This window comes from Balaenoptera musculus, chromosome 12, assembly GCF_009873245.2.
Source record: "Balaenoptera musculus isolate JJ_BM4_2016_0621 chromosome 12, mBalMus1.pri.v3, whole genome shotgun sequence".
Classification (NCBI taxonomy): domain Eukaryota; kingdom Metazoa; phylum Chordata; class Mammalia; order Artiodactyla; family Balaenopteridae; genus Balaenoptera; species Balaenoptera musculus.
Genome location: NC_045796.1, coordinates 90,173,026 through 90,197,875, shown reverse-complemented (window position 1 = coordinate 90,197,875; position 24,850 = coordinate 90,173,026). Strand labels below are relative to the sequence as shown.

The window sequence follows — 24,850 nt, the reverse complement described above, 5'->3', positions numbered from 1 at the left end:
TTGGATAACCAGTACTTCAGTACCCTACCCGAGTGAAGTGTCCCTCAGGGTCTGCACAGCAAAGGTCAAAGGAAAACACTAAATACAAGTGTGTGAAATTTAGGTGACTAAATAGAAAGAAGATCCTAAAAGAGAGAAATTAAGACATATCACACATAAAGAAATAAATATCTGAAGGTCATCAGACTTTCAACAGCAACACAGGAAGCTAGCAGTCAGTGGAGCAAGGCCTTCAACATTCTGAGGGAAAATCCTTCACATTTTGTGTATAAAATTATAAGCATAGGGCTTCCCTGGTGGTGCAATGGTTGAGAATCTGCCTGTCAATGCAGGGGATACGGGTTCGAGCCCTGGTCCAGGAAGATACCACATGCCGCAGAGCAACTAAGCCCATGTGCCACAACTACTGAGCCTGTGCTCTAGAGCCTGTGAGCCACAACTACTGAAGCCCGTGCACCTAGAGCCCATGATGCACAGCAAGAGAAGCCACTGCAATGAGAAGCCTATGCACTGCAACAAAGAGTAGCCCCCGCTCACCGCAACTAGAGAAAGCCCACATGCAGCAACGAAGACCCAATGCAGCTAAAAATAAACAAACAAATAAATAAATAGATTTATTAAAAAAATTATAAACATAAACCTAAGTCTGAGGGTATAATAAAGATATATACAGATGTGACAAGGCTTTCGCTGCATCCTTTGATTAAAAAATGCTAATATATAAGATGCTTTAGCAAAATTGAATAAAACAAGAAAGAGGAAATGAGACATCCAGAAAAATGACCAAACAAAGGAGAATGGCAGAGAAATCTCACCTCTAAGAATCATACGATGGTAGATCTGATGAAGTGTTTAAAGAAAAAAAGGAGAGGCATATTGAAAACTATTCAAATGAAAAAACAGGGGAATTATTTACTGGGGAAAATGTGATGAGGGTGTAAAAAAGAGGTAACTGTAGTATAATATTTATCTGTATAAAAATCAGTATGTACCATTCACAGTAATGTTTTTATTATTTGCTTGTTGCTTTTCAAAAAACTACAGGCAGGTCTGTTGTAAGACAGGTACGTCCCCATTCTGCACAACTGGAAATCAGTGATAATTTTGGAAATGACTACATAAAAATAGCAATATGTATTTATTATTTAGAAGTATTAAGGTAGAAATATAGAAGAAACTTCCAAAGATTTTAGAGTAATTACTTTGGAAATAGGTAGGACTTGAAGAGGAGATGAGTGTCTTTCTCTTCCTATTTAATTTTCTAATTAAATTTCTAATTACCTTGATGCAAAAATAATCAAATGCAAAGATGCATTAAACGCAATGTTGGAACGTATGCAAAAGTAAGACTAGGCTATATGTGACAAGAAGTGTCACCTAGATGAAGAAAGGAAGGATTCTGGGTGGTGATGGCCAACAGCTACCCTACGTGATTGTGGTGTCTACACCATCTGACAGCAGCCCTTGTTGGCAGTTGGAGCACATTGAAGATAAAGCATTTGTCAATAAAATTCTGGGTAAATTTATTTCAAACAAGAACATAGGGCTTATGTCTCCTAATACAGAAAGCACGATTTCCATAAGATCGCAGTGCTTCCCTGTATTTTCAATTCTGTTTTTTATCATGCTACTAAAAATAATAAGCTCCTTATTCAAAATGCATCTATAAAACTTCTCACCACTGACAATGTTTATTAAGACTAAACATCATCACAGTTTACTTTCTCTCTTGCCTAGTGCAGAATTACTCTTGGCAAGGACATCAGGCATGCTCTGCATATGTCACAGTGCTTTCTGATGTTTTATGTCTGGGTCTGAGGCCAATCCTGAAACTACAATATCTGTCCACATGTATTAAAGGAAAGTTTACTGGGAGGAGTTCAGATGCCTCATTATTTTAAAGCTGTAAAGTGTAAGATTTTTTATGGGCCCATTTTGAAATTATGTTTACCCATTAATAAAAATTACTAGTGATTTTGTAGTTTTCTTCAAATCATAAGGTATAAACCTAGATGTTTCTAATTGTGCTTTAGTATTTCATTAAAAAAAAAGGCCCTCAGGTAAGCCTCAGGCAAATAGTAACTGTTGACCATTCCTTTGGGAAAACTTCATTTTATTTTAGTAGTATTTTCTTTCTCTTAAATATTCAAATGAAGCACGCTAAGTTTCTAGGACTCATAGAAAACAATCACAGAGAGTTTTTTCTTTTCTTTTCAACACACAGGCTAATAAAAGATTGAGCTTAAAGAATAAAAGGCTACTTTCAGCAAAGCTGTTCGTGTGCTAATCCAAAAGCAGTTGATCTCCCCTTGGAAAGGGTCCTAGAAAACTGAATTAGAGGCAGATCTTTTGGCTGCCATCGCACATAAGTTTCTTCAGGGTAGTGGCAGAAATCAATGGTTTCCTTAAATAAAACACTCTAGGGACAGAGGAAATCAGAGCCTGGCTCAGTTCCTAGAATTTGTGTTTTTCTTGTATGATCCTTCCTTAGCAAGTACTTTCAAAGTCAAATCCTTTTTTCTACATTTATAATCAAAAGGAATAAGTACCTAAACTTGGATATGAAATTCTGATGCTTAAAGTAATTCCTATCCTGGGCTGATCAAATCTTCATTCTCTGGACTCTGGTCTATGGCAACTGAACTTGTGCTAAATTAATAAGAGCAGGAGTGAACCACTCAACTTCTGAGCTTATTCAAATTATTTCACATTTTAAGAATGTGGATGCATTTTTGTGTGAGTACTTTATAAGCTGTAATGCCTTTTTGCCCTTACAGTAATTCATTTATTCACTCATCTATCACTTCATTCATTCATCTATTTAGTGAAGCTTATACAGTATTTAATTCCATCAATAACTATAGCTAAGTGCTATGAGATGAGTTCTATTTTATTTCTGTCTCTTTATGTTGAACTTTTTTGAGACACTGATGGTACATCTTAGTAATGTTTTCTAAATCCTACCCAGGTACGTGGTCATGTTTTCTTAACCAGCCTAAAGTGACTGCTACTAAGTAAAAGATAATGGTAAGTAAGAAAAAATATTAATGTTGATGATAACATAATGATAATAGCTAACATTTATTAAGTGATTACTAAATGCTTCACCTATTTTAGATTTTTAATCTTCAGTACACCCAGTAAAAGCTTAGAAGTCATGGGACTTGCTCCAAATTTCATAGCCAGTGATGAAGATTGTAGTAGTCCAACTGGCTGTCCAACTCAAGAACTCAGGCCTTTCCAGACTATGGCTGGGATTAACATATACACACCACTATATATAAAATAGATAACCAACAAGGACCTACTGTGTAGCACAGGGAACTCTGCTCAGTATCTTGTAATTAAGCTATAAGAGAAGAGGCTCTGAAGACGAATATATATATATAATATTCAAATATATATATATATATATATATAACTGAATCTCTGTGCTGTACACTTGAAACTAACATAATATTGTCAATCAAATATACTTCAGTTAAAAAGAAAGACCGCATTGTATATGCCCACAATAATAGTGACACAGTGGTAACTGGACCGTCTTGCTCCTTCATATTCCTGGACACAGTGGTTAGCACAATTGGAACTTGATCCATTACGATGAAAAGTTGTATGCATGTACTTATAATTTTAAAATGGCCAATAGTGAAAATAATTGCAGTCATTTGCTGAGTACCTTCTGCATGCAAGGCACCTGCAGTACATTTTAGGATACGAACCATGACCCTCTGCTGCAGGTACTATTATTTTTTACATTTGACAAATGAGGGAGGTGAGGTTCTGAGTTGTTCATTAACAAACACAGGGTCTCACCATCAGTGGCAGTGTCAGGATTTGCTTCTAAGTTTTTTGTTTCCAGAAACCTGCTTTAATTGGTGTAGCATTATACTTCTTCAATACCAAGAAAAGTAAAACTATCCATGCCTGATAAAAATGGGCTAAGATAATTTTTGTTGTTGTTGAACTAAATTGCATTGACTAATGACAATTTTCACACAATTAAAATACAGTGAAGTTCATTAAAGTTGCCTTTTTTAGGATTTGTTTGTCCCTTAACTCTTATTTCAGAAAGATGAAAGAAATAATTCTAGTTTTCAACTCCAGCCAAAAATACACATTCTTTTTTTTTTTTTAATTAATTAATTAATTTATTTATGGCTGTGTTGGGTCTTCGTTTCTGTTCAAGGGCTTTCTCTAGTTGTGGCAAGCGGGGGCCACTGTTCATCGCGGTGTGCGGACCTCTCACTATCGCGGCCTCTCTTGTTGCCAAGCACAGGCTCCAGACGCGCAGGCTCAGTAATTGTGGCTCACGGGCCCAGTTGCTCCGCGGCATGTGGGAATCTTCCCGGACCAGGGCTCGAACCCGTGTCCCCTGCATTGGCAGGCAGATTCTCAACAACTGCGCCACCAGGGAAGCACAGAAATGCACATTTTTACTTGTAACTATTTTGCTATTGATACCATTCCAAAAAAGCACTTATTACACACAGTGTTGTTAAAAGTATTTTCCTATGTTTTTTTTTGGATTCCAGAGTGGTGACTTAGGAGCAGTTCCAGGGGAGACAGGGAAGCCACAGAGAAGGTGTGGTAGCCCTCTGCCCACCCATCCAGTTCCTCCCAATCCAGGTCCAACCAGGGGAGCCCCACCTTTATTTCATACCATAAAATTTCATACCCACATAAAATCCTATTTATAAAAATACCTTTATTGAGTTGCAGAATAGCTTTTCCAGTTATTCATAATTGAGCACACAGTACAATTGAATATATATTAAGGTGTGTGCTTTAAGAAGCTTCAGGGTAACGCTTTGGAAATTGTAACATTTTTATTTTCTAAGCAGCACCCCCCGTGCTATTTCTTTCTTACAGAGAGGAAGGCACTAAGTGAGCTTCTTCTTGTCTTTAAGTCTAAAGAAGTCCTAGATTCTGTCTTCTGTGTGCTCTAATGAGCAAAACCAGGTAAAGTCAGAGTATCTGGTATGAGGCCTGTTGACCTAAGGTTATTGGTGCACATGACCACCTCTACCACCTGGGCCTTGGCCCCGTGATGAAAGCACAGGCCGAGGGGACCCTCATTGACTAGAATGAATTTTCTGTTCCTTCATCAGAATGGAGACTAAAAATGGAAAGGAAGTTGTAGAAAATAAAATTGTATGTCTTGCATATATATTATTGGCTGAGATTTCTATATGCTACATTTGGAAAAGATGCCTGGTTTTGCTGGTGGCAGTGAGTGGGGAGCTGTAATATGGAAAAAGAAGGAAGTTTCACCAAATTCATGTTTTCCATCATATTTTCCCAAGTTAGACTCATTTGTGGTCTGATGATGCAGCCCCTGAGAGAGACGGGGGCTGCAGTGGTCTTAAGAATGAACTGTGGACAGTGGTTCAGTCCCACGGCCAGCAGCCTTCATGCTCCAGAAATGGCTGTGTAAATAGTGTGGGAGTCCCAGGGTGTCACCTGAACAGGGAAAATGCGAGATCAGTCACAACAGCCCAGTCTGTGACCACAACTTGGACCTTTTTTATTGCTCCCATCTCAATTCTTAAAAGTCTTACCCTGGCCGGTTCTTCACAAGTCCTCTCTCTGGGCTATTGTATCACAGGTGCTGTGGTTGAGGAAGGGCAATTGGAAGGTTGTTATTTCTCATCAGTTTGTTTTATAGACTCAGGCAGAAATATGTATTATTTTTGCCTTATCTTACCTAGGAAATTTTCTTCAATTAAGGTCATTCTTCGAGTCAGGTCATGCTGACAAGTAGAAATTTACCTTGCTTCATGAAGCATTTAATGATAGTCCACTTTCTAAATCCTGAACATAATCAATGTGCTATTTACCCTTCAGAAAAATTCAAAATAAACAGGCTAACAGTTTGCTTTCTTTCTTTCCCCAAAACTAGGACAAAAAATATTAAAACATTACTCATTCTTTCTAATGATCATTTGGAAATTGCTGACTAGAGTTTTGAAATAGTTCAAGAAGTGTGCGTGTGTGTGCATGTGTGTGTACGTGTGTGCACATGTGTGTGTATGGGTTTGTGGGTTGTGTGTGTGTGTGTACATGTGCATGTGCACGTGTGTATGTGTGTGTGCACATATGTGTATGTGTGTGTACGTGGGTGCATGTGCACGTGGGTGTGCACGGGTGCACATGTGTGTGCGTGTGTGTGCGTGTGTGTGCGTGTGTGTGCGTGCATGGGTGTACTGTGTGCGTCTGTGTATGTGTGTGCGTTCGTGTGTGTGTATGTGTCTGTACGTGGGTGTGTGTGTGTACGTGTTTGTGCATACATGTGTGTGTGCGCGCACATGCCCGTGTGTGTATGTGTGCATGTGTGTGTATGCATGTGTGTACGTGTGTGTGTGTGTGCCTGTGGATAAGTGGCTCCCAATGGAAAGGGGTATGATTTTGTCCTCCCTCCTCCCAGGAACACTTGGCAACTCCTAGAGACGTGTTTGGTCCTCACAACTGAGGGAAGGCATAAACGTCAGGCTGCTGTTAAATAACCTTGTTGTGAGGACAACATCTCACACCAAAGAATTATCCAGCCCAAAATGTCAGCAGTGCTGAGACTGAGAAATTCAGCTGTAGTTTAGGGACAGACTTTTCCAATAAGGAGGTTAAATTGGATGCCCACTGAACGGAAGACTTCATGTTACCTGAACCCAGCTTCCTTGTTTTGGGAACAGTCACTCAAATAGCTTCCTTCCGTTAGACAAAAATAGCACGGGGCATCTGTGCAGTGCTGACAGAGGCCTGAACAAGTCTATCCCTATTGGAGCACGCAGACACCTCTGTTCTCATTTGGTAGCAAGAAGTAAGGGCCGAGGTGGAGGGCTCACACTGTGCCGGAGCAGACTGCTCATCTGCTTTGTCCCTGTGGCCTCCAGGCACTTGATCAAGGGGAGGGTTGGAGCATCAGGGAGCAAACGCTGCCCTTGGTGCCATGAACACTCGATTGATTGAGGGCAAAATATTTTCTTAGTGCTGTCTTTGATTCCTTCCTTGCTTTTTTTCCTAAAAAAATGTGTCTCAGGAGCTAATCCTCACATGAAGATTATGATCACACTAGTGCAATGAAACTTATTAATAAATTTGTTCTTAGTTGGTCTTACAATGATGGAGCAAGAGGTTGATTATTATGAACATAATATCTACATTCACCTTGTGTCATTACTTGGTTTAGTATTCCCATCACCTCACAAGTGGATCTGAGAGTACCCATTACTTTCAGTAGTGTAGATTTTTCCTACAACATAACAAGGTGCATAATAAACAGTTCATTTTACATTTGATAGAATAGATAACATTTTATATTTGTCTTCTAAAATGTAATGCTTTGCTACTAGAACTATAGGCGTATAAAGTGCTTTCTTTTCTTTCATTTTTTGGGGGTAATTTGGTTCTGACAATGTAGAGTGTCTATTTTAAAATATTTTATTCATTCATTCAACCAATCAACCATTCAATAAAATTTATTAATTATTCTGCAAAGCAATTGGTTAGATCCTGAGAATATGAAAATTAATAAGCAAAAGTCCCACTCTCCAAGTGCTCAGCTTTTAATTTTAGAATGTTTTCTCCACATGGATTAATCATTATTGATATGAAGTCTGATTGGAAAGGAAACCAATCCAATTGTATAACTATTGTCATTTCAAGAAGGTTGTCACCTGCTATACATATCAATTTGAAGCCATCAAATCCAGGACATTAAGCAGTTTCATTCTCTGGTTGTAAAATCAATGTCCATTCCAAATTCAGACAGCTAACCATTTTAACTGCAAGGTTAGGCATATATCATACAATATTTCTAATTAGTCTTAACTATTGATGGAAATGTGGGAAGTAAAAATTCCTAACATAAGGGAATTGTCATGCCTCTTGGGGTGATATGATAATCCCAGCATAGACACTGGGTGGTTTTAATAGGTCTGCTAAGAAACCAAATTCTCTAGAGCCAACAGCAGGGTCACTAATGACAAGCTTTGTGTAGTTCTGAACAGATTGTGTTAAGTTACTTTCAAATATACTTCACACGAACATAATTACTTTTGATAATTTTAAGTGTAATAACTTTATGGAAGAAAACATTTATTTCAGTTCTTGGCCTTCCACTCTGAATTCCTTTTAAATGTTATCCTAAAATTTTCACCCATTTTAATAAAATTTAGTTTCTATTTTAGTGAGAGTGTTCTTCAATAATTAACACACACATCAACTGCAAAATATTATATGGTAAAGTTTGACTCAAAGTGAAAACAAGTTTATGATTTCATCTCTCTAAAATAACCATAGTAATGATAACTCAGCTAAATCAGCTCTGTTTCCATATTTTTGGCAGTTTACAACCTAAACGCACACAGATACAAACACATCCAGTAAACTGCATAGGCATCTGTTACAAAGTTTAAAAATAGGAAATATTTTAGGATATTTGGAAAAAACAGGACTCTTAAAATATTGATGATATAATTATTGATATTTTATCAATTACTAAATGCCTATAATGTATCAGATTGTCATCCAGATTAATGTAAACAATGTCTTGTAACTCTGGAGAAAAAGTTTGGGAGTGAGTCTAGGTAGTTGGAAAGCCCAGAGACCCTATGTAACTAGGACTTCTGATTTCTATGGCTGTTCCAAACTACATCTGCTTTATTTTACTCTAAACCTTGCTTCTTCTTTAGACAACAGACAAGGCTCACTATGATTTCCTTCCTCCCTTTGGAAATTTTCTCTGCTCTTCAGCACCTGACCATCTTTGAGATCTGGAATCAAATTTTATTCCTGCCTCTCATTCATTATTTAATAGTTATTTATTAACGGACTACTCATGTTCCAGTTGCTGTGCTACGGATGCATTCAACAAGGCACAAGACAGACAAGTCCCTGAACCCATGAAACTCACATTCTCTTTAGGAGTAGGGAAAGTCAAAGAGTAAAACAAATGACAGACAATAAAAATGGGTGCTATGACAGGCAATACCTGGGTGGAAAGGACAGTTCAGGAGGGCTCACCTAAAGGGGTGACTGAGCAACAAGAGGGAGGACACCTGGAAGAAGCAGCGTGAGGACAGGGAGGAGGAGGAGGAGAGGCCGTAAAGCAGAAGAGCTTCTAGAGTCCGCGAGCAACAGGATGTCACAATGCACGGAACACTGGCAGTGCCCGGCGAGTAGAGGAAGATGGGCAGGAACCCAGCTGTGCAGGCTCTTGTTGGCAGCGCAAAGAGTCTGTATTTCATTCTCAGCATAAAGGTGAGCCACTGAAGAAATTTCAAACAAAAGCGACGCGATACAGTACAGTATACTGTGAATCACCCTGGCCAAAGCATGATGAATGTTTAGAATCAGGCAATGGAGAACTGTAATAGTACAGGTAAAAAAAAAAAAAAAAAAAAATGACAGACTTGGGCCAGGATGTTTTCAGAGAAGAGAGAGAGAATTGGGCAGATGACAGATGAAATTTTGGAAAGGACTTTCTGGTAGGGCTTGGTGGTAAATAATAAAACGATGGAAGAGGTCAAAGTGAAGTCTCGGTATATAAGAAGAAAGAAAGCAGTTATTTGCTGAGATAGGAAAGGCCATGGGCAGACAAGGGTGGGGAGGGGCGTAGAGATTAGAGATGGATTGATAGGGGTAGGGCGTGAGGAATTTTATTTTATTTTATTTTTATTTTAGAAGTGTTAAGTTTAAGATTGAGGTGAGACTTACAAGAGGAGATATTATGTAGGTGTTTGGGTATGTGAGTCTGGAAGTCAGATGAAAAGTCTAAGCTGGACCAGGTATAAGAAGAGAAAGAAAATTGGCCACTGAGATAGGAGGGGTACTACAAGTTTACTCTTTTCAAAACAGAAAGAAAAAATGATTTTGAGAACACAGAGTGTTTTCACTGAAATGCATAGTACAATGAAGACAGAAAAAGTGTCTACTGGTGTTTTGATCATACAGGGTGATCACTGTCTTGCTTTGCATGAATAGTGCCTGTTTATATGTGTTGTCCTGGGTGATAATTAACAGCACCCTTTTCACTCTAAAAAGACTAACAGTTTGCATGATAAAACTCCCTAGGTACAGGTCATATTAACAAAGCTGTGTCAGCTGTGGAACCATGGAAATTGGATTGGATTGAAGAATAAATAGCAGGTGACAAAACTGAAATCCCAAGTGTAGCAAATTTTTGAGATGTTTGGCTCTGTAGATGAGCAGAATAAAAGAAAAATAAGATCTGCAATGGTGTTGTGTGTTCCAGTAGGGGTATCCCTGAAGCCTGCTTTTATTTTGGGGGGAATGGTCCAGCAGAGAGAGAAAGATGGATAATGCAAGAAGGAAAGTTGATGGAGAGAAGGGTACAAAGGGAGGAGTTGGTCTTGGAGAGAAGTGGGTCAAGTCCTGTAAGTAGTAAGAGGGACACACTATTTCTTTCAAGTCCTTTCCTTCTGACTTTGGTGTTCTCTCATAATCTCCCTGCTTCCCCTCTCAGCCACTTACCCTGCCATGGCTTCCAGTGTTAACAACGTAAGTCTCCAGCTATGCTTCACTCTTCGGGTTTTCTAGGACACACTTATTTTGTTTTTGACAATTAGAGAACAGCTATCCCTAATTTGTTCTAATTTGGTAAATTCTTCAAGAGAAACATTTTATTGAATATCCTCACACTGTTCCAAACATCATTTAAAAAAATCTTGCAAAAGTTTAATCTTTTTCTAAAAGAAAACAAAACTTTTTTGAGCATAAATTTGGGCAAATCATTAGCATAGTGTTTCTTCACAGGAGCATGATAATTAGTTATTAATGATTTGTTACCACAGAAATAAACTTGTCAGACAGGATTATTGAGGAATTAACATTTCAATGGTTCCTAGAATTTTTCTGCTACTGAATCTATGGATGCAGCCCTAATATATTCACTCCTAATGGCATGTGGTGATCAATGAGGCTTTAACAATTAAAGCTACCTGCAAGGTCACTTAGAGAGTGAGCCAAAGCAGCAGGTAACTGACAACTTTAAGGAAAGCCAACGTAGGGAGAGATTCATGTGTACAGCATAAATGATATGTGTACCATATCATGCCGTGTGGGCTATAGGAAATGAACTGTGGAGACCCTTTTGGCTGTGTGCCTCACTGCTGAGTTAGAATACTACTTTAAAACTTAACCTTGCTATTGTTATATTGATTTCACTTGAAGCCTGCTATCTTTAATTTCTTCTGGTTATAAAAAAGACCATACTAGAAAAAGATATTTGATGATCCTTTTCAATAAGGTTTGAAGACAACAGAAAAATTTTACATATTTTAAAACTGATAATACACAACTAAAGAAAGCAAGTACAGTTGTCCCTCAGTGTCCAAAGGGGTTGGTTCCAGGCCCCCACCCCATACCAAAATCCACGGATGCTCAAGTCCCTTACAGTAAATGGCATTTTATAGCCAGCCCTCTGTATCCGCAGGTTTTGCAGCCATGGATTTGGAAGGCCGACTGTAAAGATTTGGTTTTTGATTCTGAATTCATTCCAATGAATATACAATGAGAATTCACATTAAAGCAAAGCATTAGTTATGCTTTGGAACTCCTTTCCACAAATTCACTTTCCATTATTAGAAGCAACTTTAGAAATAATATTTAAAGAAATAAGTCATTTTCAACTTGTGAAAGGAATCCAAAATATTTGTGAAAGGAGCTGGTTTGTGTCAATTTTCAGAAATAATAATGATGATTATTCTAAACGTTTTTCAAAAGTGACTTCATCTTCCACCACACAAGTGGCTCCCAACATTTAACTTTTCTGACATTGATTTGGTAAGTTAATTATACCCTGGTGGTCTACTTAAAAAAAAAAAATCAGAAATGTAAAGATTTAAATTCAGTGTATCATGTATTTATCATTTCAAAATGCACCAAATTGAATCATAGTTTTTCAGGTTTTTAATGAGAATTAAAATTCATCATTCAACAATTGTCTTCAATATTGCAAGTTTCTCTTAATAAGACAACCCTAATCTTTATTTTTACATTTACACTTAAATATTTAACAGGGAGGTTTTGCAGAATCATGACTGGCATAACCTTGTTTTATCTATTTTGGCAAGACCTTTCTTTAGTCTCTGTATTCTTATATGTAATATTAAAGTTATGAACTATCCACTTTCAGTTTGTTTTCAGTTATGTTTATATTAGCACAGGAGACAGAATTCACTTCTTGGCAAGTTGAGAGGAAAATGAGGCAAGCCAGAAAGACAAGCTGTGAGTCAAGCTGTCTATTAAGCAGCAGCAAAATTCAAGTAGTCGGAATTTTCAACTCTCACTTACATCAGAGTGTCTTTCTTACAGGGGAAAGCACAAATCACATCTAAATCAAGGCAGATAACAGGGCAAATTAAAGAACATGGGTAATAAATGGTCACCTGTTAAAATCTGTATTTATGCTTTGCTACCCTTTGTTTCCATAGATAATTGTGCCTCTAAAGAACCATGCATTTGGCTGGCTCAGTAGTTGTCACTGAATTGTCAGGATTCATCCATCACTTCTTACCTACTAAGAGCATACATTTGGATGGAAGAAGCCAACTCTACTTTATGATCTTGTCTATTTCTAGCCTATAATATTATCTTGTTTAAAAAGTTGCTCAAAAATATATTCTGAAGTCATTTTTTTCCTGAAAGAGGACTCAGGCTTTTGTCTTTCGTGTACTGTGAGTTTTTGTATCCTGGGTGTGTGGTAAGAATACCTGCACATGATAGCTTCCCCATAAATGCACATGCACGTAGCTGCCAGATGCTGCTGGCGATAATGTCTGCACTTTCTGCGGATGGTCCCATCTAAAATATTCCCAAACTCGGCTGCATAGTTTCAGCCTTAATTTCCATGGAGTAATGACTAAAGCCTTGTTTAAGGAAAAAACATACCAACAGAAACTCTGATGTTTAATGCGTATATTAAGTACAAATGAAACTAGCTCTGGGTTCCTCTGCTTTCACTAAAAATATGAATAATAGTAAGTAACTTTTACTGAGATAAATCTCAGTAATTTTGTAATAGCCAATATTTTTCAGATATTCAAGTAATATGATAGGAAATGTCCTACTTTTAAATGGTTAATTATTTTAACTTGTGTTTTAAAAGAGTTTCTAAAAGATAATTGAAAATTTATTGGAATATTTGTATAAAATGAGTTAAACATTGTAACTTTTAAAATGCTTAATTACTAATTGGATTAACTGACCTATGCAGATTACACTTTAAAATTCAGTTTCCAAAATTAAATGACAAAATTTCACTCCTATTCACTATATTTTGTGTTGAATAAATATATGCCATTGGGGAAAAGGAAAGAAAAGTAGGTTTATGTTACAGGGAAGTTTTCCTGGGTCTGTAAATATCGTTTTAGAAGCAGAATCAATTGTTCATTATTTTGTACAAGTTGAAGTAAAATCATTATTCCACTGGCATGTTTTTCTTGACACTACTCACAGTGGTTAATGAAAAGATTAATGAATAATGTGCATATTTCATTAGAGAAAAAAATCTTTATTTATTGGAAAGTGGTTAAATGGCTTATTTCTTTCCTTTTTTTTAACATCTTTATTGGAGTACAATTGCTTTACAATGTTGTGTTAGTTTCTGCTGTATAACAAAGTGAATCAGCTATATGTATACATATATCCCCATATCCCCTCCCTCTTGCTTCTCCCTCCCACCCTCCCTATCCCACCCCTCTAGGTGATCACAAAGCACCGATCTGGTCTCCCTGTGCTATGCAGCTGCTTCCCACTAGCTATCTATTTTACATTTGGTAGTGTATATATGTCAGTGCTACTCTCTCACTTCGTCCCAGCTTACCCTTCCCCCTCCCCATGTCCTCAAGTCCATTCTCTAGGTCTGTGTCTTTATTCCTGTCCTGCCCGTAGTTTCATCAGAACCATTTTTTTTTTTTTTAAGATTCCCTATATATGTGTTAGCATTTGGTATTTGTTTTTCTCTTTCTGACCTACTTCACTCTGTATGACCAACTCTAGGTCCATCCACCTCACTACAAATAACTCAATTTCATTTCTTTTTATGGCTGAGTAATATTCCATTGTATATATGTGCCATATCTTCTTTATCCATTCATCTGTTGATGGACAAGTAGGTTGCTTCCATGTCCTGGTTATTGTAAATAGAGCTGCAATGAACATTGTGGTACATGACTCTATTTGAATTATGGTTTTCTTAGGGTATATGCCCAGTAGTGGGATTGCTGGGTCATATAGTAGATCTATTTTTAGTTTTTTAAGGAATCTTTGTACTGTTCTCCATAGTGGCTGTATCAATTTACATTCCCACCAACAGTGCACTAGGGTTCCCTTTCCTCCACACCCTCTCCAGCATTTACTGTTTGTAGATTTTTTGATGATGACCATTCTGACCGGTGTGAGGTGACACCTCATTGTAGTTTTGATTTGCATTTCTCTAATGATTAGTGATGTTGAGCATACTTTCATGAGTTTGTTAGCAAACTGTATATCTTCTTTGGAGAAATGTCTGTTTAGGTCTTCTGCCCATTTTTGGATTGGGTTGTTTGTTTTTTTGATATTAAGCTGCATGTGCTGCTTGTATATTTTGGAGATTGATCTTTGCCAGTTGCTTCATTTGCAAATATTTTCTCCCATTCTGAGGGTTGTCCTTTCATCTTGTTTATGGTTTCCTTTGCTGTGCAAAAGCTTTTAAGTTTCATTAGGTCCCATTTGTTTATTTCTGTTTTTATTTCCATTTCTCTAGGGGTTGGGTAAAAAGGATCTTGCTGTGATTTACGTCATAGAATGTTCTGCCTATGTTTTCCTCTAAGAGTTTTATAGTGTCTAGCCTTACATTTAGGTCTTTAAACCATTTTGAGTTTATTTTTGTTTATGGTGTTAGGAAGTGTTTTTTCTGATCTGATTTTTATGATTTCTTTCCTTCTGCTAACTTTGGGTTTATTTTGTTCTTCTTTCTCTAATTGCTTTAGGTGTAAGGTTAGGTTGTTTACTTCAGATTTTTCTTGTTTCTTTAGGTAGGATTGTATTGTTATAAACTTCCCTCTTAGAACTGCTTTTGCTGCATCCCATAGGTTTTGGGTCATCGTGCTTTCATTGTCATTTGTTTCTAGGTATTTTTTCATTTCCTCTTTGATTTCTTCAGTGATCTCTTGGTTATTTAGTAGTGCATTGTTTAGCCTCCATGTGTTTGTATTTTTTTACAGTTTTTTTTCCTGTAATTGATATCTAGTCTCATAGCATTGTGGTTGGAAAAGATACTTGATACGATTTCCATTTTCTTAAATTTACCAAGGCTTGATTTGTGACCCAAGATAGTATCTATCCTGGAGAATGTTCCATGAGCACTTGAGAAGAAAGTGTATTCTGTTGTTTTTGGCTGGAATATCCTATAAATATCAATTAAGTCCATCTTGTTTAATGTGTCATTTAAAGCTTGTGTTTCCTTATTTATTTTCATTTTGGATGATCTGTCCATTGGTGAAAATGGGGTGTTAAAGTCCGCTACTATGATTATGTTACTACCGATTTCCCCTTTTATGGCTGTTAGCATTTGCCTTATGTATTGAGGTTCTCCTATGTTGGGTGCATACATATTTACAATTGTTATATCTTCTTCTTGGATTGATCCATTGATCATTATATAGTGTCCTTCTTTGTCTCTTATAATAGTCTTTATTTTAAATTCTATTTTGTCTGATATGATAATTGCTACTCCAGCTTTCTTTTGATTTCCATTTGCATGGAATATGTTTTTCCATCCCCTCACTTTCAATCTGTATGTGTCCCTAGGTCTAAAGTGGGTCTCTTGTAGACAGCAAATATACAGGTCTTGTTTATGTATCCATTCAGCCAGTCTGTGTCTTTTGGTTGCAGCATTTAATCCATGTATATTTAAGTTAATTATAGATATGTATGTTCCTATTACCATTTTCTTAATTGTTTTAGGTTTGTTATTGTAGGTCTTTTCCTTCTCTTGTGTTTCCTGCCTAGAGAAGTTCCTTTAGCATTTGTTGTAAAGCTGGTTTGGTGGTGCTGAATTCTCTTAGCTTTTGCTTGTCTGTAAAAGTTTTAATTTATCTGTCGAATCTGAATGAGATCCTTGCTGGTAGAGTAATCTTGGTTGTATGATTTTCCCTTTCATCACTTTAAATATGTCCTTCCACTCCCTTCTGGCAGAGTTTTTGCTGAAAGATCAGCTCTTAACCTTATGGGGATTCCCTCCCTTTTATGTTATTTGTTGCTTTTCTCTTGCTACTTTTAATATTTTTTCTTTGTATTTAATTTTGATAGTTTGATTAATATGTGTCTTGGTGTGTTTCTCCTTGGATTTATCCTGTATGGGACTCTCTGTGCTTCCTGGACTTGATTGACTATTTCCTTTCCCATGTTAGGAAAGTTTTCAACTATAACCTCTTCAAATATTTTCTCAGACCCTGTTCTTCTTCTGGATCCCGTATAATTTGAATGTTTGTGGCTTTAATGTTGTCCCAGAGGTCTCTGAGACTGTCCTCAATTCTTTTCATTCTTTTTTCTTTATTCTGCTTTGAGGTAGTTATTTCCACTATTTTGTCTTCCAGGTCACTTATCCATCCTTCTGCCTCGGTTATTCTGCTATTGATTCCTTCTAGAGAATTTTTAATTTCATTTATTGTGTTGTTCATCATTGTTTGTTTGCTCTTTAGTTCTTCTAGGTCCTTGTTAAATGCTTCATGTATTTTCTCCACTCTATTTGCAAGATTTTGGATCATCTTTACTATCATTACTCTGAATTCTTTTTCAGGTAGACTGCCTATTTCCTCTTCATTTGTTTGGTCTGGTGGGTTTTTACCTTGCTGCTTCATCTGCTGCATTATTTCTCCGTCTTCTCATTTTGCTTAACTTACTGTGTTTGGGGTCTCCTTTTCACAGGCTGCAGGTTCGTAGTTCCCATTGTTTTTGGTGTCTGCCCCCAGTGCGTAAGGTTGGTGCAGTGGGTTGTGTAGGCTTCCTGGTGGAGGGGAGTGGTGCCTGTGTTCTGGTGGATGAGGCTGGATCTTGTCTTTCTGGTGGGCAAGGTCGTGTCCGGTGGTGTGTTTTGGTGTGTCTGTGAACTTAGTATGATTTTAGGTAGCCTCTCTGCTAATGGGTGGGGCTGTGTTCCTGTCTTGTTAGGTGTTTGTCATGGGGTGTCCTGCACTGGAGCTTGCTGGCTGTTGGGTAGAGCTAGGTCTTAGCACTGAGACAGAGATCTCTGGGAGAGCTCTTGCCAGTTGATATTATGATTACGTGGGGTCGGGAGGTCTCTGGTGGTCCAATGTCCTGAACTCGGCTCTCCCAGTTCAGAGGCTCAGGCCTGACACCAGGCTGGAGCACCAAGACCCTGTCAGCCATACGGCCAGTTCCTTGGGAATTCTGAGACCTTAATTCAGAACTGCCTTCAACTACAGGGTTTTTGAAGCCAAACTGTCTGAGAGGCTTGGGATCAGTCAGAAGCTGGCATCTCTTTAGATGTGGGAGCCTCTCTCTTTCCTTTTCTATCTCACTGATTTTCCTGCCATGTGAGCCAAAGCACTCCTGCCTTAGTTGATACATGTCTAGTCCTTGTCTTTATTATTAATATCTTCAAAGCAGAAAACTTTGATGCTTGCTGTGGTTATAATGTTCCAATTATCTTTATATATATATGTTGTATGTGTATATATAAGTGTTTATATATATATACACACAATGTCTTTGTTTATATACATACACACATTTATATATAAAATAAGTTATTTCTTTCAAACTGCTCTGTGTTTTGAATGTACAGTCTGCTGCATTTTTATATTATTTTCTGCCACTCAAACAGATAAGAAGTTCAAGGTTTACAGTGTGAAGATGAAATAATTTATCATTCCTAAGCATTGTGTACCCATACTTTAGGCAAGACAGTTATCTGTTCGGATAATTTAAGTCATAGAAAGACAGTGGAATGAAGCAATTGTTTACAACAGGTAATATGATATTGTAGACATTTTTTGAGCAGTTATAATAACTTAATAAGTAAAAAATATATACATTAATTTCTATTTTCTTCGTATAAGCAGTCCAGTAATCCACTCAGAACCAAGATTAAAAGAAATATAAATTCTGTAGTTGAAATTTAACTATTAAGTATTATAAACTTTTTGATTATTTTTTGTCTTTATTGCTAAAGATAGACAGTTATCTTATTTTCCCTTTTAGAAATATTTCTCGTCTTGTCTAGTACACATTGTTTTAGCTCATTTCTCTTCTTCCTGGATGCAAAGCTAGAAAAACTTTCCCAGCTCCTTTTGCCATTAGGTGTGTTCACATGACAAAGTTCTAGCCAACAGAATGCCAATGAGAATGAGACATGCCACCTCCATGCCTGCTTCCCCCCACCAGTAAACCATCTACCCATTCTCTGCCATGCTGACTGGAGGAGACTCATGTTTTCAGCCAAAAACACATTTGAACTAACATAAATTGAATAAAGTTGTATAAATGAACTCTTTATAAAGATGTGGTTGGGGGTAGAACCACAAGGGATAATATAGTATTCCTGGGCCACAGCATAGCTACTCTGATACCACTTCTGTGTCTAAAGGTCACCAGAAAGAAAGGAGTCATCGGTACTTAGAGGAGAGCCATCTGCCAGGAGCTGAGACCTTCACAGGAGGGACTGATCCAGCCCCTGGGACACCATACAAAGGTCAAGGGATTATAGATCCTGATGCCACTTGCTTGCCTCTTGAATTTCTTTCCAGTGTTCCCCATTGATGGAACCACATAGGAAGCCAGAAGACAAGAAAGCTTGTATTTTTTTGCTAGGACTGCCTCATCAAAATCTCACAGACTGGATGGCTTAAACAAATGAAATTTATTGTCTCACATTTGCGCAGGCTAGAATTTCAAGATCAAGGTGTCAGCAGTGTTGGTTCCTTCTGAGGGCTATGAGAGAAAGATGTGTTCCAAGTCCTTCTTCTTGGCTTGTAGATGACCGCTTTCTCCTTCTGTCTTTACACTGTCTTCCCTCTGTGCATGTCTCTCTCTGTGTCCTAATTTCCCTCTTTTATAAAGACACTGGTCATATGGGATTAAGGCTCATCCTAATGAACTCAGATTAACTTGATTACCTCTTTAAAGACGCTATCTTCAAATAAGGTCACATTCTGAGATACTGGAGATTAGCACTTCAATGTAAACTTTTGGAGACACAGTTGAACCCATGACTGAGCCCATTGATATAATCTACAGAGCACCTCATCCTTAAGCGTAGCAAGGTGTTCAAGAGTGGGGTGACAAATGCTTACCTATTTGTGTTTGTTTTTCCTCTTCATGTACTATATGCTGTGGTTTTGCAGCCTAACATCACTGCTTGGTTTCATTTGTACTTTCCCTTTCGTTAAAAGATGAGCAACAGCTCATCTAGCTAATATCTCAGTAAAATAGTTTTAGTACATGTGCTTTTAGTACCTTTACTATACCAGTGTGCATTTCACCTGACTTAAGCACTCCACATTTTCCTTCCTGCTTTTGTTAGGTTAAACAATCACACGTTTCTTTTTTAAAAGTATCGTGCTCCTCTGCAGAAATCCTGTCTTTCCTTGTTCCAAAAATAATGAGCTTTTCAAGTTACTTTTTCACAGAGAGTATTTGTTTCAGTCTTTCTGAGAGAGCCCTTCTTCATAGGCTGTGCACAGCCTTGCTGTTTTTTCCCCCACAATTCCACTAGAGCATGGGAGGAAGGATGCTTCTCCTATATTCATATGCAATGGAACGTCATCATCCAACAGAAACAAGATGAGAGTGTAGAGTTGGGAGTGAAATGTATGCATATCATTAGCTTTACTTTAAAGAGTATGTTAATGGTCAAAAAATTATGGGCACAGGGACTTCCCTAGTGGTCCAGTGGTTAAGACTCCACACTTCCAATGCAGGGGGCGCAGGTTTGATCCCTGGTCAGGGAACTAAGATCCCACATGCTGCGTGGCACGTCCAGGAAAAACATAAAGAATAACGTACACACAGAATATTAAAAAAAATTTTTTTTTTAAATTATGGCCACAACATTCCTGAATTGATTTAAACTTAAAATTGAAATTTTCTTTTTCCCTTTTACTTCTAAGTATGTTTTAAAGGTGTAGAAAACTAAAATTAATGGAGTTCCACTTTTGTTCTTTATAGATGATAAAAATAAGAAAAATGCATATTTCAATAAATTTTCCATTACTTCAAAAAACCCAGAACCTGTGAAGAAATATTTCTGAATTTAGGTAACTTAGACCAGATATAGACAGGTTGTCAACTACTTTTTCATAAAAATAAAAAGCAATAGTGTGTGTAAATTGCAAAAAGCAAAAAACAAATTGTAGTTATATAACTTTAAGGAAAGTGATTTTTTTGCTGTTAAATATCCTTAAAAGTGACATGTGCTGAGGATAGAGAAAAAATAGGTACCCCTGAGATGTTGTAATGTTTTTCTTTTAAAAAACACTTTGAAGAGTGTTTTGTCATCACTTTTAAAACGCAGACTGGACATGCTATAGTAGAAAAATTTAAGAGATCTGGGTTCTCATCTTGCCCTCCCACTGACTAGCACCATATGATCTTGAGAAAGTTGCTTACTTTCTATAATCCTCAGCTTTGAAATGTGCAAAATGAGTGTTATGGACTCATAACACATTCATATGTTGAAGTCCTAACCCTCAGTACTTCAGAATGTGACTGTTTGAAGGTAGGGTTTTTAAAGAGATAAGAAGTTAAAATGAAACAATTAGGTGGGCTCTAATCCCTCATGACTAATGTCTTTATAAGAGGAGGAAATTAGAACACAGACACCTAGACGATATGGTGCAAAGATACAGGGAGATGACAGTCATATATAAGCCAAGTGAGAGGCGTCAGAAGAAACCAACCCTGCCAATATCTTTTAAAAATAAATTGTATTGACGTATAGTTGATTCACAACGTTGTGTTAATTTCTGCTCTACAGCGAAGTTATACACAAACACACATATATGTATACATATATATACATTCTTTTTTAAAATATTCTTTTTCATTATGGTTTATCACAGGATACTGAATATGGTTCCCTGTGCTATACAGTAGGACCTTGTTGTTTATCCATCCTATATATAATAGTTTGCATCTGCTAATCCCAAACGCCCAATCCATCCCTCCCCCAAACCCTTCCCCCTTGGCTGTTCTCTATGTCTGTGAGTCTGTTTCTGTTTTGTAGATAGGTTCATTTGTGTCATATTTTAGATTCCACATATAAGTGATATCATATAGTATTTGTCTTTCTCTTTCTGATTTACTTCACTTAGTATGATAATCTCTAGTTGCAGCCATGTTGCTGCAAGTCCTGCCGATATCTTGATCTCAGAATTCCAGCCTCCAGAGCTGTGAGAAAGTAAATTTATGTTATTTAAGTCCCCCAGTCTGGGATGCTTTATTATGGCAGTCCAACGATGCTTAGTTAATTGTGTGTCTTTAAAGCATCCGGCATATGGTGGTTGTTTAATGCTTGCTAATTAATATTGTTCTTGCTGCCTGAAGGCTTTTTTGCAGGGCACATCATTTATCATTCTTATCTTTATCTTATCTTGAACATGCAGCAGTTCTTTCAGGGTAGAAGAAGATAAGAGATCAAATTATACTATGTTTCTACAACTTAGGTCATTGTACCCATGACTTAAAACATATTCAGACGTTTTGGAGTAGCCTTGGAATTGTGCCCTTTTCAAACTCTGTTTTTTTTCTGTATTTAACCTCTATATCTCCTAGTTCTACATCTGGGAAATGATAGTAAAACTATAATAAAATGTTAATTCATAAACAACAAGGTCCTACTGTATAGCACAGGGAACTATATTCAATATCTAATAATAAACTACATAATGGAAAAGAATATGAAAAAGAATATATATATATATGTATAAAAGAATCACTGTGCTGTATACCTGAAACATTGTAAATCAACTATACTTCAATAAAAAATGAAAGAAACTATAATAAAAGTTAATAATTAAATTGTTCTTAGAGATGAATAAATGTGTATATGTGATAGAATTACGACTTGACACATAATTGGTGTTTAATAAACTGTAACTATGATTACCGTGTTCTCAATTTATTTTTTAACTGTTTTTCAACACACCCCAAGTTAGAACAGCATCTTCTGGTGCACCCTCTGTCTCTCCCACCATTTCTCACCTGTCTTTGTTTCCTTTGAAGGGTCCAAATATGTCTTTTGTGATACAATTCTCACTGCTACCCCGATGTTCATAGACCTGCTTTCCATCCAGATGATGGTACAGTCTGCCTTGGGAAACTATCACCTTGGCTAGGATGGCATTTTCCAAAGTGCATTGCCCTCAGCATTGGTTATTCAAGAGGTTAAAATGCTGAAGAAAAACATTAAAGGTTCCTGTGCCCATGTCTTGAGTTAAGCAAAGAAAGCGACACTTTATTAAATTAGGATCTCAGGAGTCTTAAAATGCACATGTGCATTTTGAGTATCAGGGAAGGTATATGTGATGTAGCCTTTCCACAATTTAGTTGATAATAAATTGTTTTTTCGTTAATTTTCCCTAAGAGTCTGGATTCTAGACAATAGAATTTGGGTAGTTCTGGCTTAAAGAGGGTAGACTTCCTTAAAAGTTCTCCTTTTACTTCTTTCCCAGTCTCTGTTTTTTGCCTCTTTGCTTTCTTCTTTTTTTGGCTTTAAACAGTTGATTATTTTTACCAAATAATAACCTATTGCCATAACCAAATAATTTACTTTAGTCTACGTACTGGATAAGGATGATGGTGTGTGTTTCAAAATATCACTTAATTAGAAAAAAAGGTGGAGGGAGGCAAAACACATAATATATACTATGTATTAAAAATTAGACCTTACTAAAAATCAAAAAAATGCAAATTAGGGGAAAATGTCAATTTCACTTAACAGATTGGCAAAATTATATCTGATGTTGGTGAGGATTTGGGGGGGTAAAGTCAACTTCAAACGCAGCTTTTAGGAATATAATAATATATATTCATTACTCTATATCTATTGTGGTATAATGGATCATTTTACTTTTCTTCTTTATGTTTTTTTGAATGTTCCACATTTTCTACAGTGAATATATTTGACTTTGTTTATCAAAAGAAATACCAGTTTGTTTTTACAACTCCTCTAAATGGAAAACATTGTTAGGCTTTCAAGGCTTCTTTTTGTAAATCTGTTTATGTAAATTCCTTGATAATATAATTCCTATAACATTCTTTCCCCAGTACTATTTTAGGACATATAGAAAAGACAGAATGGTTTGATGAACATTAATTTACATACAAGAATATGTGACTATTAATCAGGAGAGCCCCCACTTTAAAGTGCAAGAACAATACCCAGAGAAATAGTCTTTGCTGCATATGAGATGAAATGGAAATAAAAAGTGTATCTTACCTGATAAGCAGTGTATACTTTTGTCCATCATCCACTTTAATAGTAGTGTTAATGCTTTTCAATTTTGCTTCACCAGCACAGAAAAAGTGGTACTACGGGGAAAAAAATTGTTTCCTCAAACAGTTTTTCAGTGTGAAATTAACATCTTAGTTTTGTATTGAACATTACAACTTACCAGTAATATTTTTATTGTGTTGGAGAGATAAGAAGTCTGAAAATTAAAGTGACAGCTCAAGGTGTGCAACTAATAAGTGTTAGAATTAAAACACATAAATGCATACATATTATATACATACACATAAACCATACACATGTACACATACATACACACACACACACACACACACACTTCTGGTTTCTCTTCTTGTATTCTGGGGAGCCTTATTGAGAAAGGCAGCTTCTTCTGCTAGCTGGGAGTGAGTGTTAATAGGCAATTTTCCTTAGATACTAGCAACTGAGCAATGCAAACACTAGTGTATACCATCTAGACAGTGATGTTAACATCACACAAGGGAAACTTAAAGATTATGAAAGTTAATCATTCATCCTAAACTTCCAGAGGATTGAAGGGGGTTATGGCCATTTATGGGATTATTGCTAATTGGACCAACTGAGTTATGGTTTTTCTTTTTTGTTTTTTTTTTTAAATTATTTATTTATTTATTTATTTTTGGCTGTGTTGGGTCTTCGTTTCTGTGCGAGGGCTTTTCTTTCTAGTTGCGGCAAGCGGGGCCACTCTTCATCGCGGTGCGCGGGCCTCTCACTATCGCGGCCTCTCTTGTTGCGGAGCACAGGCTCCAGACGTGCAGGCTCAGTAGTTGTGGCTCACGGGCCTAGTTGCTCCGCGGCATGTGGGGTCTTCCCAGACCAGGGCTCGCACCCGTGTCCCCTGCATTGGCAGGCAGATTCTCAACCACTGCGCCACCAAGGAAGCCCGAGTTACGGTTTTAAAAGGAGCAAATCATGTCTATAGTAAATATGCTTGGCCAGACACCCCTGGGAATTTCATGAATGGGCTGCAGTGGCCTATTCATCTTCTCAACAGTATGTTCCTGAATGTATATCAGTTATATTGTGGCCATTCTTTCCCAGGAAGGGCCTTTATAGTCTTTAGCATATCTACTAGAAATCTGTAAGCCACATATAAGTTAAAGAAACACAGTTGCATAGTGTTTCATAACTCCTATGCATCCAACTACATTAAATTGATATGTCTATATCTTCCCACATGTAATCCAAAGGTAAACACAATGCTATATATCTTAACTTTTTATGATATTTGGTCATCTCAGAAAGGTTCCTTTCCTTTATAAAATTATCTACTGAGGGTTCACTTTAAGAAATATGTTAAACAACACTGAGATTTTCAAAAACAAATATATCTACATG

At 37.0% G+C, this 24,850-nt stretch overlaps 1 protein-coding gene across 1 annotated transcript in view; it reads right to left on the bottom strand.

The window, feature by feature from the left end:
* The window catches only part of EYS (eyes shut homolog), a 1,768,116-nt gene that overhangs the window by 724,424 nt on the left and 1,018,842 nt on the right, over positions 1-24,850 (bottom strand). The window contains exon 22 of the mRNA XM_036871239.1: positions 23,462-23,553. Coding sequence (XP_036727134.1) covers positions 23,462-23,553 — 92 coding nt within the window. The remainder of the gene's footprint in view (positions 1-23,461; positions 23,554-24,850) is intronic.